Source organism: Hylobates moloch, unplaced genomic scaffold (assembly GCF_009828535.3).
Source record: "Hylobates moloch isolate HMO894 unplaced genomic scaffold, HMol_V3 SCAFFOLD_17, whole genome shotgun sequence".
NCBI classification, from domain to species: Eukaryota; Metazoa; Chordata; class Mammalia; order Primates; family Hylobatidae; genus Hylobates; species Hylobates moloch.
The window spans coordinates 82,582,315-82,596,151 of NW_026652292.1; the positions used below are offsets into that span (position 1 = coordinate 82,582,315).

A 13,837-nucleotide genomic window follows, 5' to 3' on the forward strand; every position below is an offset into this window, starting at 1 on the left:
GTGTGTGTGTCTGATGCATAGGTGGGTGCCTGGTTTTTCTCTGGGAGGAGAAACCCCCACTGTGTGGGAACTGGAGCCGTGACCCCCAGGATTGGGCTGTGTGGGGTGTCCATCCCTCAGATCCACGCAGCCCCGGATTTGGGTCCCTTGCTGAGCCTGCGTGTCCCTGTCCCCGGCTTTGGGTCCCTTGCTGAGCCTGCCTGTCCCTGTCCATACAAGCGCTGGTCACCCAGGCTGGTGTCCCGTCCTCTGGATGTTTCTCTGATTCAGTCCTCCTTCCTCTTGACGCCAGTTGTTCTGCCTCAGACCTTGATACCCTCTTCGGCTACTGAGACATCATCCTAGTTGGCTTTGTTGCCTCTAATCTCCATCTTTTTTTTTTTTAAGACAGAGTTTCGCTCTTTTTGCCCAGGCTGGAATGCAGTGGCACGATCTCCGGTCACTGCAACCTCCACCTCCCGGGCTCAAGCAATTCTCCTGCCTCAGCCTCCCGAGTAGCTGGGGTTGCAGGCATGCACCACCACACTTGGCTAATTTTTGTATTTTTAGTAGAGATAGGATTTTACCATGTTGTCCAGGCTGGTCTTCAACTTCTGACGTCAGGTGATCCGCCTGCCTCGGCCTCCCAAAGTGCTGGGATTACAGGCGTGAGCCACCGTGCCCGGCCCTCCCTCTGTCCCAGGCTGGAGAGCAATGGAACAATGGTGTGATCTTGGCTCACTGCAACCTCTGCCTCCTGGGTACAAGGGATTCTCCTGCCTCAGGTGCCCACCAACCTGGTCCATTGGGTCTGGGCAGGGCCAGGCTGTGTGTCTCTGCCCACGCCAGCTGGGCGGGGCCTGAGGAGAGCTGAGGGGCCAGCTGGTTGGGCCGGGGCAGGCATGGGCAGGGTCTGAGGAAGGGGCTCTGAGAGCTGTGGCTGGTGTACAGGGGACCAAGGTCCTTGCTTTGTGTGGTCTTGGGGATGGCCAGAGCCCCAGCACACCGAGCCCTCGATGGGTTGGTGGGACGCTGCCTCCCGGGTGACCTGCTAGAAATGCTTTAAGCCCGTATCTTTTCTATTGCAGACTTTAAAAAATTCAAAAAGCCTTTGCTCCCTCAATTACGAAGATGACGGTGAGGATGACACCCCAGTGAAGATGGTTCTGTCCTCCCCGTGTGACTCCCGGGGCCTCCCTGGCATCACCGTGCCTGGCTGCAGCCAGAGGGGCCTCAGGACCAGCCCTGCCCACCCCAGCCTGTGGGCCTCAAGGGAGTCAGTGACCGGTGATGGCTCGAGCAGGAGCAACGGGGACCTCAGTGATGGGGACAGTGCTGGGGAGGAGGGCATCTTCCCCCGGGCCCGCGGGGAGCTGGACCTGGAGCAGATCGAGAACAACTGAGGCTGGTGGGGGCTGGTTGGGGCCACTGCTGCCGCCTGCACCTGCCCTGGGGCACAGAGTAGGTTTCATGTTGCTTGGAACATTAAGGCATAATTTTGATTCAGTTTTTCCTAAAGAAACATTTTGCATTTTTATGGCTTTTGCAGTTCGAGGGAAAGCTTCTCTATTTGGGATGCATTTCAGAAGGGCGTTCTATTAAACATGAATCTGAAACAGATTAACATGGGTCTGTGTTCCCCATGAAAGGCCTGCTGTGCAGGGCGCCTTGTGTGCTTTAGTTGCTAGGAAACCCCAGGCGTCGGTGGTCAGCGCCCCACTGGCCCTGTGTGTCCCCTTCCTCCTGAGGGGTCACAGTGCTTGGGGCTTGTGCATGGGCATCTCTGCCCATGAACCTTGTCACCCATGTGCCAGTGAACCGCCAGTTTGTGGCCGCCTGGTTTTCCACAGGTGGCTGTGATGGCCTTTGGGGCAGACCGAGCTGCCGTGAGTCCATGCTTCCCGTGGCCTGGGAGGGCCCTTACGCCTTCAGGTGGGGTGTGGTGCCAGGCCTCTGGGAAGGCCGTCCTGCCGGCAGCACCCGTCAGCACCCACTCTGTGAATTTAATACAAGGCGTTTGCTTTGCACATATGACTTCTGATTAATTTTCATTTCCACCATCTGAAGTGGGCCTGGCTATGCCTCAGGCCTCTGGTCTCTGGCTCAGAACCAGACAGGGCAAGGGATTTCCTGTTTTTCATTCCTGCACTTTTAATAAAATTGTAGGGGTTTCGAGTTTGCGATAACAGAAGAAAACATTAATACTTTTTTAAAATTTTCTTGATTTTTTTTCCCAATAAAATTCATGAAAGGTCACTGAAGTTAATCAATGCCACTTTCTTAACTGACAAGGGCCACAAATCAAAGGTGGGCAAAGGTGGCGAGTGGTGTGGTTTTTTTGGATCAGCTTTCCTGAGGCCGAGCTGCTTGGGTGAAAGTGGGGTTCTGGCTCTTGGGTGACCCTCCTGCCCCTGCCCTGCAAGATGGGGGATGGGGCTGGGGAGTTTGGGGCCTTAGCAAGTGGGAGCCCCCTCCCTGGCCAGGCTCTGCCCTCCTCCGTTGGGGCAGTGCCTACTCTCCTGCTGTGCTGGCCCGGGGTCAGGAGCCCTCCTGTCCTTGGCAGGCCCTGGGTGGCTTCTGTGCTGGGACTGATGGAACAGGGGCTCAAGAGAGTGTCACCTGCTCCCCAGAGCCACCCCAGGCCTCATGTGGAGGGAAGGGAGGGCCCTGGCATTGGACTTTGACACAGTTGCCAGACTTCCCAGGAAAGTTGTGTTTTTGGTTAAATTTGTGGAGATCAGCTCTGGGTGGTTTAGCAAAAGCCACAGTCACCTGCCTAGTCATCCAGGGTGCTGGGATTTGGGGTGGGGCAGGCGGTGCTCTGAGATGACTTAGTACAGGGCAGGGTCCCTCAGGTCAGAGGCTGGCTGTGGGGCTGGAGTGGCCTCCAGGACACCGGCCACCGGCCTGCAGGACACGGCAACCTGGACAGCAATGGGAGACAGGGCTGTGGAGCTGGCATGGTGGTGGTGTCAGGACTGCCGGGGTCCCACTGGGCCCTTTGCTGCAGGCCAGGGAGGGCGTCAGAGATGAGGCAGGGTGTGTGGCTATGGCTGCAGAGGGCCCCGAGGTCCCCACCAAGGCCTGGATGCCCTAGGGGCAAGTGGGGCCTCGCCCCCTCCCTGCAGTCACTCTCCACGGTCTGAGTCCACCCAGCGTCTCCTCCCGCTGGATGGTCACCCAGGTTTGGGAGATCTGTCCACTGTGTCACTTGGAGTCTGGAACAGTTCCCAGCTGACTCTCGCTACCTGAATCCCCTTCAAGGACAGGCAGGAGGAGGGGGGCCGCTGACTCTGCTCCCACCCCAGCCCAGGGCCCTCGGGGCCCCTCACCAGCTCTGAGCCTGGCCTGGGTGTGTGGGAGCGAGGGGATGTGGGGTGAGCTGGGGTTTACGTGTGGAGTCACCAGCCGCCCCCCACCCCTCCGACACTCCCCTTCCCTTGATGGAGCCTCTGGTCCTGCCTGCAACCCTTGGATTTGCCACCATCCCCCAGGGCTTTCCACCTCTTACCTCCTACCCTCCCTCATCTCCTTCCCCAAACCTCTGGCTCTCCTGGTGAGAACCTTCCCAGCTGGCTGCTGAGCGGGGCTGGAGGCTCCTCCTGAGGCTCCTTCTGAGGCCCGAGCCCGGGGCCATTCCCCTCAGTGCCCTTGACGTAGGGTGTCTGGTGGGTGGGGCCCTCGGTGGGGCAGTGCAGCCAGTTCTTCTGCAGTGCCGACCTGCTGTGTCCTCTGCGGGTGGGGAGACTGAGACGGAAGGTTCAGGGCACCCTTGGGTCCCCTGTCTGCCTGGCACAGGGTAGTGTGTGTGTGGGAGTGAGCTCACAGCCTGGCCCCCAGGGCTTGTCCCCAGGGCTGTATTTTCCCTTGGGCGTGTCTATGTGTCTCCTGGGATGGGGGGCCAGGACCCTCACCAGGGGCATTTGAGTCCCTTGGTTGGCCCTGCGGGGTCACCTGCCTGAGGCCGGGGGCAGCCTGGGGGGTTGGCCTGCTGCCTCGGGTGGATGCTTGGCCCCTTGGGGATGGAGAGAGGCTGCTGCTGAAGCTGCAGGAAGTTCTGGTGGGGTGGGGGCTGCTCCACTGTGTCACCCATGGTGGGCCTGGACTTGGTCCTTCCTTGACTGGCCACAGGCAGTCTGGGGTGACCCCAGAGCCATGGACAGGTGGATGGGGGTCATGGGGGGCCTGCGGCACAGCACAGCCCCTGGGTCCCTGGGACCTGCTTTGGGCACCCACCTCAGCGGTCAGCCCCTGTGGGATGCACTGGGCTGGGCAGATGTGGTGGGAGGGCCAGGATTGTGCCTGGTACCCTGGGACAGCTCCGTTCCTGCGCTGGGGACCTGTGAGGCCACTCCTCAGTCCTAAGGCTGGAATCCTCCAGACAGGCCCCTCCCTGCCCCAGCCCCCAGCACTGCTGCAGCGGCCCACCCCCGCTGGCTGCCTTGAGGCCCCCAGCCCTCCCCGTCTCCTGGGGCCTTCCCCACTGCAGGGCTCCTGTCCCTGTGGAGGGCTCCTGAGGGGAAGGGGCTGAGGCGAGGTGGGGCAGGGATATGGGGATGAGAGAGGGATGGCTTCCCCACCCTTCCGTGGGCATCCACACCTATGTCTTCTCCTGAATATGCCCCCATCCTACCCCAGGCTCCCTCTGCCCCTCGAGGGCTGGCCTCACCCCCCTGTTCCCTCCAGCCCTGCCCAGAGCCTCTGAAGACCCAGGGAGGTGGGGTCGGCCTGGCTGGGAGCCTCCCTGGCAGCCTGGAGTGGCAGCCTCTGTGCCAGGGCCTCAGAGCCAGCCCGTCCCCTGCGGTCACAGGCCCCATGCTTGTCCTACCTTTTGTTCCTTGTCCTGGGCCTTCTCTGGTCATCCCCGCCCCCCCCCCCCCCCCCCCCCCCCGAGCATGGGTGCTGGGGGAAAGGCAGTCCAGCCCAGCTGAGAGCCCTGGACCTCCTGTGCCGAGAGCTTGTCCACCCAGGCACTCCCCAGGCCCAGAGAGTTGTGGCCGCTGAGGCGGTGGCCCTCACCAGGCAGCCCTCACCAGGAGAGGGGCCTGCCTGTCCTCTGGTGCAGTGGGAGCTCCTTGTTCTCACGCTCGCCGCTGCATTTGCAGCTCAGCCAGTGCCCTGGAGGGAGGGGGGCAGATGCTGGGGACATGGGTAACACTGGCGGGGCACCTTCGCTGTTGCAGCCCTGCAGGTGGGACCCCCCCACCCCCACCCCAAGCAAAAGCAGGAATTTCAGCTCTCCTGGCTGGCCTTTGGGTGGAGGGAGGGAGGTCTCCCTTGAGGACCCTGGGCCCCATGCTAGCCCCGTGGCCTCCTGATGCCTGGCCTGGCAGACGCAGACACGGACCCCTCTGTACCAGAAAAACCCAGATCTTGGGCAGGCATGCACTTTCTCCTCTGACAGAGGTGGATTGGCCAATTCTTGGCTGCTGCTCTAGACTCAGGAGTTGAGGGCATGGGATCTGGGGAAGTGAGTTCCACTCAGGACAGCCGGTGTGAAGGCCCGGAGGGACGAGTGAGCCAGGTGCCCGAGGCCGTGGGCTCAGGTGGAGAGCGCAGGAGTGAGTCCACATGCAGCGGGAAGCTTGACACGTGAGGATGGACAGGATCTCCCGTGAACGGGGCAATACCACAAAGTTAGCTGCTTCCAAAAGCGATGCACTACTGCAAAAGCCAGCCAACTGCAAGGAGAAATTCACAAACCCCTGTCCTAGGCAGAGGTCTCGTAATCCTCTTAGTGGTTAATCGGTCAAACAGACTCAAAAGGAAACAGTAAGGATACATGAGGTTTGATGGTGCTGGCTCCTGGGCTTGAGCGGAGGGGCGTCTGTGGAATGGGCTCACCCAGCTGGGAAATCACATTATTTTCAGGCACACATGTTGCCTATCAGAAATGGACTATTTATAGGCCAGAAAGCAAATGCCAGTACATTTCAAAGAATTAGTATCATGACCGGGCGCGGTGGCTCACACCTGTAATCCCAGCACTTTGGGAGGCCGAGGTGGGCAGATCATGAGGTCAAGAGATCAAGACCATCCTGGCTAACACGGTGAAACCCCGTCTCTACTAAATAAAATACAAAAAATTAGCCTGCCTGGTGGCGGGTGCCTATAGTCTCAGCTACTCGGGAGGCTGAGGCAGGAGAATGGCGTGAACCAAGGAGGTGGAGCTTGCAGTGAGCCGAGATCGCGCCACTGCACTCCAGCCTGGGCGACAGGGCGAGACTCCCATGGCAAAAAAAAAAAAAAAAAAAAGACTATCATATAGATCCTATCTTCTGACTACAACTCAATACCAAAAAGCAAACAAAACCTCATGTGCTTCAGAAATTCCAAAAACCCACTTGATGTAACTCATGGGTTATAGAGGAAATCAACGGAAGTGAGAAAAGACTTAGAACCATATGGCAGTGGGCGCGGCAGATCCGTACTTGTGGAGTAGTTCCCAAGTGGTGTGTAGAAGGGAATTTACAGTCCTCAGTGACTGTATTAGAAGAAATAGGAGTGAAAAATAGCCAGGCACAGTGGCTGGCGTCTGCAGTCCTAGCACTTTGGAAGGCCAACAGCGGGGAGGATTGCTTGAGTTCAGGAGTTTGGGACCAGCCTGGGCAACATAGCAAGACCCCGTCTCTACTAAAAATAAAAAAATTAGTTGGGTGTGGTGGCTCATGCTTGTATTCCCAGCTTCTTAGGAGGCTGAGGTGGGAAGATTGTTTGAGTCCCGGAGGTTGAGGCTGCAGTGAGCCAAGATCACACTACTGCACTACAGCCTGGATGACAGAGCGAGACCGTCTCAAAAAAACAAAACAAAACAAAACCCAGAAATGAATGAAACTGACGACAAAGCCATGGCAGAGAAGACCCACAAGCTTTTTCTTTGCTAGACTAAATAATTGGCAAAAGTCTTTTAGTTTAATTGAGAAAAGGGGAGAATGAGCAAATAAATACTACTGGGACTGAAAAGAGAGGCAGAACTAGAGATGCAGTCTGGATTATAAAGATAGAGGATATTATGAATGACTTAGAGGAAATGGACAAATTCCTGGAAAAAATTGCCAAAAACTGACTCAAGGAGAAAGACAGCCTGTAAATAGTCCTGCAGCCACTTACCAGAATGAAACAGTAGTTTAAAATCTTCCTGCAAAGAAAGCCTCAGCCCCAGATGATTTCATTTTTTATTTTTATTTTTTGAGACAGAGTTTCTCTCGTTGCCCAGGCTGGAGTGCAGTGGTGCGATCTTGGCCCACTGCAATCTCTGTCTCCTGGGTTCAAGCAGTTCCCCTGCCTCAGCCTCCCAAGTAGCTGGGACTACAGGTGTGCACCACCACGCCTGGCTAATTTTTTGTGTTTTTAGTAGAGATGGGGTTTCACCATGTTGGCCAGGCTGGTCTTGAACTCCTGACCTCAGGTGATCCACCCACCTCGGCCTCCCAAAGTTCTGGGATTACAGGTGTGAGCCATCACGCCTGGCCCCCAGATGATTTTATAGGCAACCTCCACAAAATGCATAAGGGAGGAGATTCCGGCCTTTCATAATTCCGTTCAGAGAATGGAAAAAAAGACCGTCCCCAAATTATGGCCCAGGCACGTATGATCTTGATATGAAACCAGACAGGAACAGGGGAGGGAGCTGCTCGTTGATGGCTGAACATGGTGGCCGAGGTGGTGGCCCTGAGAGCCGCATTAGACCTCAGGGCTGACTCCGCCCCTTTCCTGCTTTCCCCTGTGTGTGTGGACGGGTGTGGAGGGGGTGTGGGGGCAGGGATGGAGCTCAGAGGGTAACAGGAGCCCCCAACAGAGACCTCTTCCCTCCTGCCCACCCTGCCCCGCCTCCATTGGACCCCGTACAAGGGAGTCCTGTTTGCACGAAGCAGCTTAGACACCTCCTGCCACACTCCGAGGTCAGGGTCACAGGCAGGCAGAGTCCACTGTGGGCTCCAATCCAGTTTCCCTGTCAGCCCCCAGACAGCCAGTGAAGAGGCTCCAGTTCCCTCACAGGCTGCAGACCCGGCACTCCCTCTGCCACCTGCTACTCACTGCCAGAGAGCCCCTCCCTGGGCCCCTCCTGGTGTTCTACTGGTCCTCCCGGGTGTCCCTGAAACCCCTGGCGCTCCCCCAGCCACAATCTCATTGCTCTGAATGGTGGGTTCTGTGTTGGTGCTGAACGAGAAGTGAGGTCCTGTAGCCAGACCCCCCAATCATGCCACCTTTTCTCTCTTCCTGCAGTTATGGATATAGATTTTTTTTAAACCTCTTTAAGTTAATTCTGGTAATTTACGTGTTCTTGGAGAATGGTCAGTTTTGTGAGGAATATCGAATGCATTAGCTGTCACTTTCAATCTCCTGGGCTGCTCTGATCCCCTCTCGGTCCCAGGCTCCCTTGCTTCCCTGCTCTGTTGATGAGGTGCTTGGAGCCTTGCCTATTTTATTTATTTATTTACTGGGAAGAACCGGCTCTTGGATTTACTGATGGGCTCACCCATTCTTCTTGTTTCCAATTCATTAATTCCGCCTTTATCTTCGTTCCCGCCCCTCCTGCCTCCCGTGAATCTGCTTTATGGTTGTTTTTCCCTCCTGTGTCGAGTGTTTTGTTCATTTATTTCCCGTCTCTCTTGCTCAGTAATAAAAACATTTAAAGTTGTGAATTCTCCACCAACTCCTCCTGAATCTGGCTTCGTGGAACTGCAGTTTCTCTTTCCATACAATTATAAAATCGTCTCTCAAGGCGAATTTTGTTTACCCTCTGACCCAGGAGTTGTTTAGGAGAGCACTTCTAAACCTTCCAATCAGCTGGCTGCTCCTTTAGACCTTCGCATTAATTTCTAGGTTTATTGCATTGGTGTAAATTATGGTTTAAATAATGAAGCCTGTGAGTGTTTCACCGTTTGGAATGCAGGCAGATATGCGCTCCTGTGTGTGAGCATGAGCGTGTACCTGTGCGTGTGAGCATGAGCGTGTACCTGTGCGTGTGTGCATGAGCGTGTACCTGTGCGTGTGAGCATGAGCGTGTACCTGTGTGTGTGCACATGAGCGTGTACCTGTGCTTGTGTGCATGAATGTGTACCTATGCGTGTGTGCATGAGCGTGTACCTGTGTGTGTGAGCATGAGCGTGTACCTGTGTGTGTGCATGAGCGTGTACCTATGCGTGTGTGCATGAGCGTGTACCTATGCGTGTGTGCATGAGCGTGTACCTGTGCGTGTGTGCATGAGTGTGTACCTGTGCGTGTGTGCATGAGCGTGTACGTGTGCGTGTGTGCATGAGTGTGTACCTATGCCTGCGTGTGCCCTGTGCACATGCATGTATGTCTGTGCACGTGTGTGCATATGTGCCTGCAGGCATAACTACGTGTGCCTACATTGTCTGCATGGGAGTCTGTGTGTAAGTGTACCTGTGTGTGTGCACGTGTAACTGTGTCCACAGGTATTTGCAGGTGGGTCTGTGTGCACATGGGCATGTGTGTCCATGTACAACTGTGTAATATGCACACGTGTGAGCACTGTGTAGTGTGTGCCTGTGTGGTGTGTATACACAGGCGTGCAAACTGCCCACGTGCATGCACACCTGTGGAGTGTTCTGTGGCTTCAGACGGCTGCTGAGTCAAGGATGGTGATGAGAGGACTCAGGCCTCATTCCAGCTTTGTCCAGGTGGCTCTACCGTCCAAGGGTGCTGATGATAAAACATCACGAATGGGTGTTGCTTTTATTATTTGTTACTTGTCTGTTGAGACGGTTGTGTGATATTTCTCCTGTCGTCTGTGGGTCGGTCTTCTTGGGGGTCCGTAACAGAATACTGCACACTGGGCTTAAACAGCAGAGCTGTCTCTCCTCCCAGTTCTGGAGCCTGGAAGTCCGAGATGGAAGCATCAGCAGGGCCACTTTCTCCTGGGGCCTTGCTCTGTGGCTCAGAGGTGGCCACCATCTCCCTGTCTGCACGTGGTCGTCACTCTGTGTGTGTCTGTGTCCTCATCTTCTTCCTCTTCCTGTGAGGACACAGGTCAGATTGGATTAGGCCCACTCATATGACCTTATTTAACCCTAACTACCTCTTAGAGACTCTATCTCCAAATACTAAACATCTTTTTTTTTTGAGATGGACTCTTACTGTGTCGCCCAGGCTGGAGTGCAGTGGAGTCTCGGCTCACTGCGACCTCCACCTACCGGGTTCAAGTGATTATCCTACCTCAGCCTCCTGAGTAGCTGGGATTACAGGCACCTGCCACCACACCCTGATAATTTTTTGTATTTGTAGTAGAGACGGGGTTTCACCATGTTGGCCAGGCTGGTCTCGAACTCCTGACCTCAAGTGATTCGCCCATCTAGGCCTCCCGGTGTTGGGATTACAGGCGTGAGCCACCATGCCTGGCCGTGGCTTGCATAATTTTTAAAAGTGAGGAGCAATTTTTTTGTTGTTGTTTCCTTGTATATCATGTGTCCCCCGTCCTCAGGAAGCTTTTAAGATCTCTGTATTTTTGGTTTTCAGTGGGTTGCCTGTGGGAGCGGCTTTTCTGTGTGTTTATTCCACGTGTTTGCTGGTTGGTTTGGCTGTTTTTTTAGCTTCTTGAATCAGTGTTTCTATAGCTTTCTCCTTCTGTAGGGTGCCCCAGTCTCCCCACTCTCTTTCTCTGGGAGGTCTCAGAGGCTGCCCAGTGCACCGTGGATATGGCACCTTCCCTCTGTGGCTAGGCGCCTTCAGCTCAGAGGCCGTTTCCCCGGGACTGCTGTGTGCCCTTCCCTGAGGAGTTCCCAGGCAGCGGGGGACACACTCCAGGGACAGGAAGCCATGATGCCCGGCACAGGAGCCCCACAGTGCTGTCCCTGGACTCTCAGAGGTGAGCATGCGTGGGAACGGCCTGGGCTACACGCTGGCCTCACTGCCCTGCACTGACGCCCAGAGACCCGGCCTTCCCTGGGACATGGGGTTGATGGAGACCTTTGCTGCGGACAGCAGGCCTGGGGCTGCCTCTGGCTTGTCCACCGCTGCTCTTGGAGCTCCCGGGGCAAAAGGCTGCTGGGAAGCCCCAAGCAGGGTCTCCGCCTGCCTCAGCCCCGCTCCAAGCTGTGTGCATCTCAACTGACAGGTGGCGGAGTCAGAGCCATCCTTACTCCAATCTTTCTCCTCTTAAGTGTTATAATAATTTATTGGAAACATTGTTTTTATTGTTAGTATTAATATATTTATTAATTTATTATTATGTTATTTTTGAGACAAGGTCTCCCCCAGTCACCAAGATTGGAGTGCAGTGGTGTGATCATGGCTCACTGCAGCCTCGACCTCTGGGGCTCAAACGATCCTCCTGCCCCAGCCTCCCAAAGTGCTGGGACCGCAGGCACGTGCCATGGTGCCCAGCCTCAACATAAAATTTAGTGTTCGGTTCATCGGCATTTAGTACATTCATAAGGTGGTGCAGACACCGCCTCTATCTGGTTCCAAACCATTTTATCCCATTGCCCAAACGAGCCCCCTCCCCATGAGTGGGCCCTCCCCACCCTGCCCTGCCCTGGCAGCCTCCCCTCTGCTTGTTATCTCTGTGGAGCTGGGCATTTCGTAGACGTGGGATCGTGCTGTGCGGGCCTTTTCTGTCTGGCTTCCACGATGGTGTTTAGAGCAGACTCCTGGCCTGTCTTGGGAGTGGAGGTGAGGCTGAGGGGAATTGCTGAGCCTGCCTCAGGTGCGGGACGGACTGGCTGAACGGAGCCCGGGGCACGTGTTTCTGTAGACCCTGCTCTTGCCTGTGTGTCCCCATACCCGATTCGTGACGTGTGATCCATGAGTTGAGGGTCGGCAAACTGTGGCCCATGGGCCACACCCAGACCCGACCTGTTTCTGTAGAGTTTGATGGGAACTCCCCGATGTGCATTTGTGTAGGCCTTGGCTGTGGCTGTTTCGGCTGCAGCGGCAGAGGTGAGTGGTCTCAGCAGACACCATGGGGGCCACAACACCAAGGTGGGCTCTGACCCCCTGGTCATGGGCAGCTCAGAGGACAGGGTGTCTCAGGCCCCTGCAGCAGGTGGCACCAGGGCCAGGCTGTCTTGTGCACCTGCCTCGTGGGCAGCTCCGACAACTTGGAAGGGGATGACTGATACCCTTGTGTGTAAGGCATTGGTCCCCTCGTCCAGGACTCATACCCTCACCACACCTGGCAGGCAGGCAGCTGGGTGAGGTGTCCAGCGGGGTCTCACTGTGGTCTCTTTGTGCTGGGCAGAGGGGGAAGTTGGGGGACATGGGGAAGGACCAGGAAGGGAGCACAGGAGGGAGGGTCTGGGAGAGGGGAAGCTCCATCCGGCACCTGCTCAGGCCAGGGCCCGTCTGAGAAAACCACAGCTTTAACCGGGGGTGTGAGGTCCAGGCTGTACCCAGTGAGGCTGTGCCTGGTGGAGCTGGGCCAGCCCTCTGGCCACAGAGATGAGCTGTGGGTGGGCCTGGGTGGGCCCAGCCCTGTTCTCAGAGCTGCTTCCGGGACTAACTGCCTTTGGAGATTCAAACGATCCTCCTGCCTCAGCCTCCCAAAGGGACCCCAGGTTGGGTCCCTCTTCCCAAGGGGAGCCCCCCTTGCACTCTTCACTGGAGCTTAGCCCTGGGGCAGCTTCTGTCTGCTGAGGACCCATGCGGGCAGCCACAGGCAGGATGGCGGTGAGGGGGTGGCCCAGAGCTGGTGGAGCCTGGACAGGCCCAACCCCAGGCCAAGGCCATGGCCAGTGGCCCTCAGGGTGGACATGTCCCCCACTGCCCCCTGGCCAGGCCTCCAGGGCACAGTCCAGGCCCAGGACTGACTCGGGCCACCCTAGACACCCTAGAGGAGTCCTGAGGCCCCAGGCTCCGCTTTCTCTGGCGGGCACAGCTGCTGGGTGGTCTGGCCTGGCCTGAGGCTTCGCCCGCACTTCCCCTGGAGGCCGCTGGGTGGCAGCAGAGACTGACTCTCGGTGGTGTCCACAGCCTCAGCTTCCCTCTATGGGCCCTGGAGTCCTGGTGGAGAGTGCAGACCCCCTGGGGTCCTAGGTGCGGTGGGGATGGGGCTCCCTCCACCATGGGTCTGGCCCACTCTAGTGCCCCAGGGACCCTGCTCCTTCCTCTTCCCAGCTGGGCTGGGCAAGGTATCCGCCTGGAGGGGATCGAGGTGCTGTCCCCCAAAGCAGGCATGGTGCACATCCTGGGGTGGACGTGGGTGAGAGGAGAATCCCACGGCCCCTGCCTCCTGGAGACCACACCATCACGGGGACTTATCATGGATTTAAGGCGTGCAGGGCCCCAGGGGAGAATGTACGCAAACTCCGGTGTTCCAAGGCCGCCTTATCTTGGGCTACGGAGTAGGGGACCCTGAAGCGGGCAAAGCCTGGGGAGTCTTAGTGCAAGTGTGCGCCCTCCCCCCATGCCACCCTCCCCCTTGCCACCCTCCCCCATGCCACCCTCCCCCATGCCACCCTCCCCCTTGCCACCCTCCCCCATGCCACCCTCCCCCCATGCCACCCTCCCCCCATGCCACCCTCCTCCCATGTCACCCTCCCCCATGCCACGCTCCCCCCATGCCACCCTCTCCGTCCAGGTGCACCCTCCCCTGGGCCACCCTCCCTGCCCAGGTGCATGCCCTCCCCCATGCCACCCTACCCCATGGCACCCTCCCCGTGCCACCCTCCCCCCAGGTGTACACCCTCCCTCAGTGCCACCCTCCCCGCCCAGGTGCACCCTCCCTTCATGCCACCCACCCCCTGAGGTGCACCCTCCCCCTGTGCCACCCTCCCCACCCAGGTGCATGTGGGTTGACCCCAGGGCCTATGGAATCCTCTAAGCCTCATCACTGGATGCTGCAGTTGACAGGAGGACCCTGAAGGTAGATGGGACTTGCCTGAGGGCATGAGCT

At 57.2% G+C, this 13,837-nt stretch overlaps 1 protein-coding gene across 2 annotated transcripts in view; it reads left to right on the forward strand.

The window, feature by feature from the left end:
- The window catches only part of FAM53A (family with sequence similarity 53 member A), a 32,117-nt gene extending 29,882 nt beyond the window's left edge, over nucleotides 1–2,235 (forward strand). For both annotated transcript variants that reach the window (XM_032136167.2, XM_058430078.1), the window contains exon 5: nucleotides 1,068–2,235. In XM_032136167.2, coding sequence (XP_031992058.1) covers nucleotides 1,068–1,382 — 315 coding nt within the window. In that variant the 3' untranslated portion in view covers nucleotides 1,383–2,235. The remainder of the gene's footprint in view (nucleotides 1–1,067) is intronic.
- Nucleotides 2,236–13,837: the final 11,602 nt, after the last annotated feature.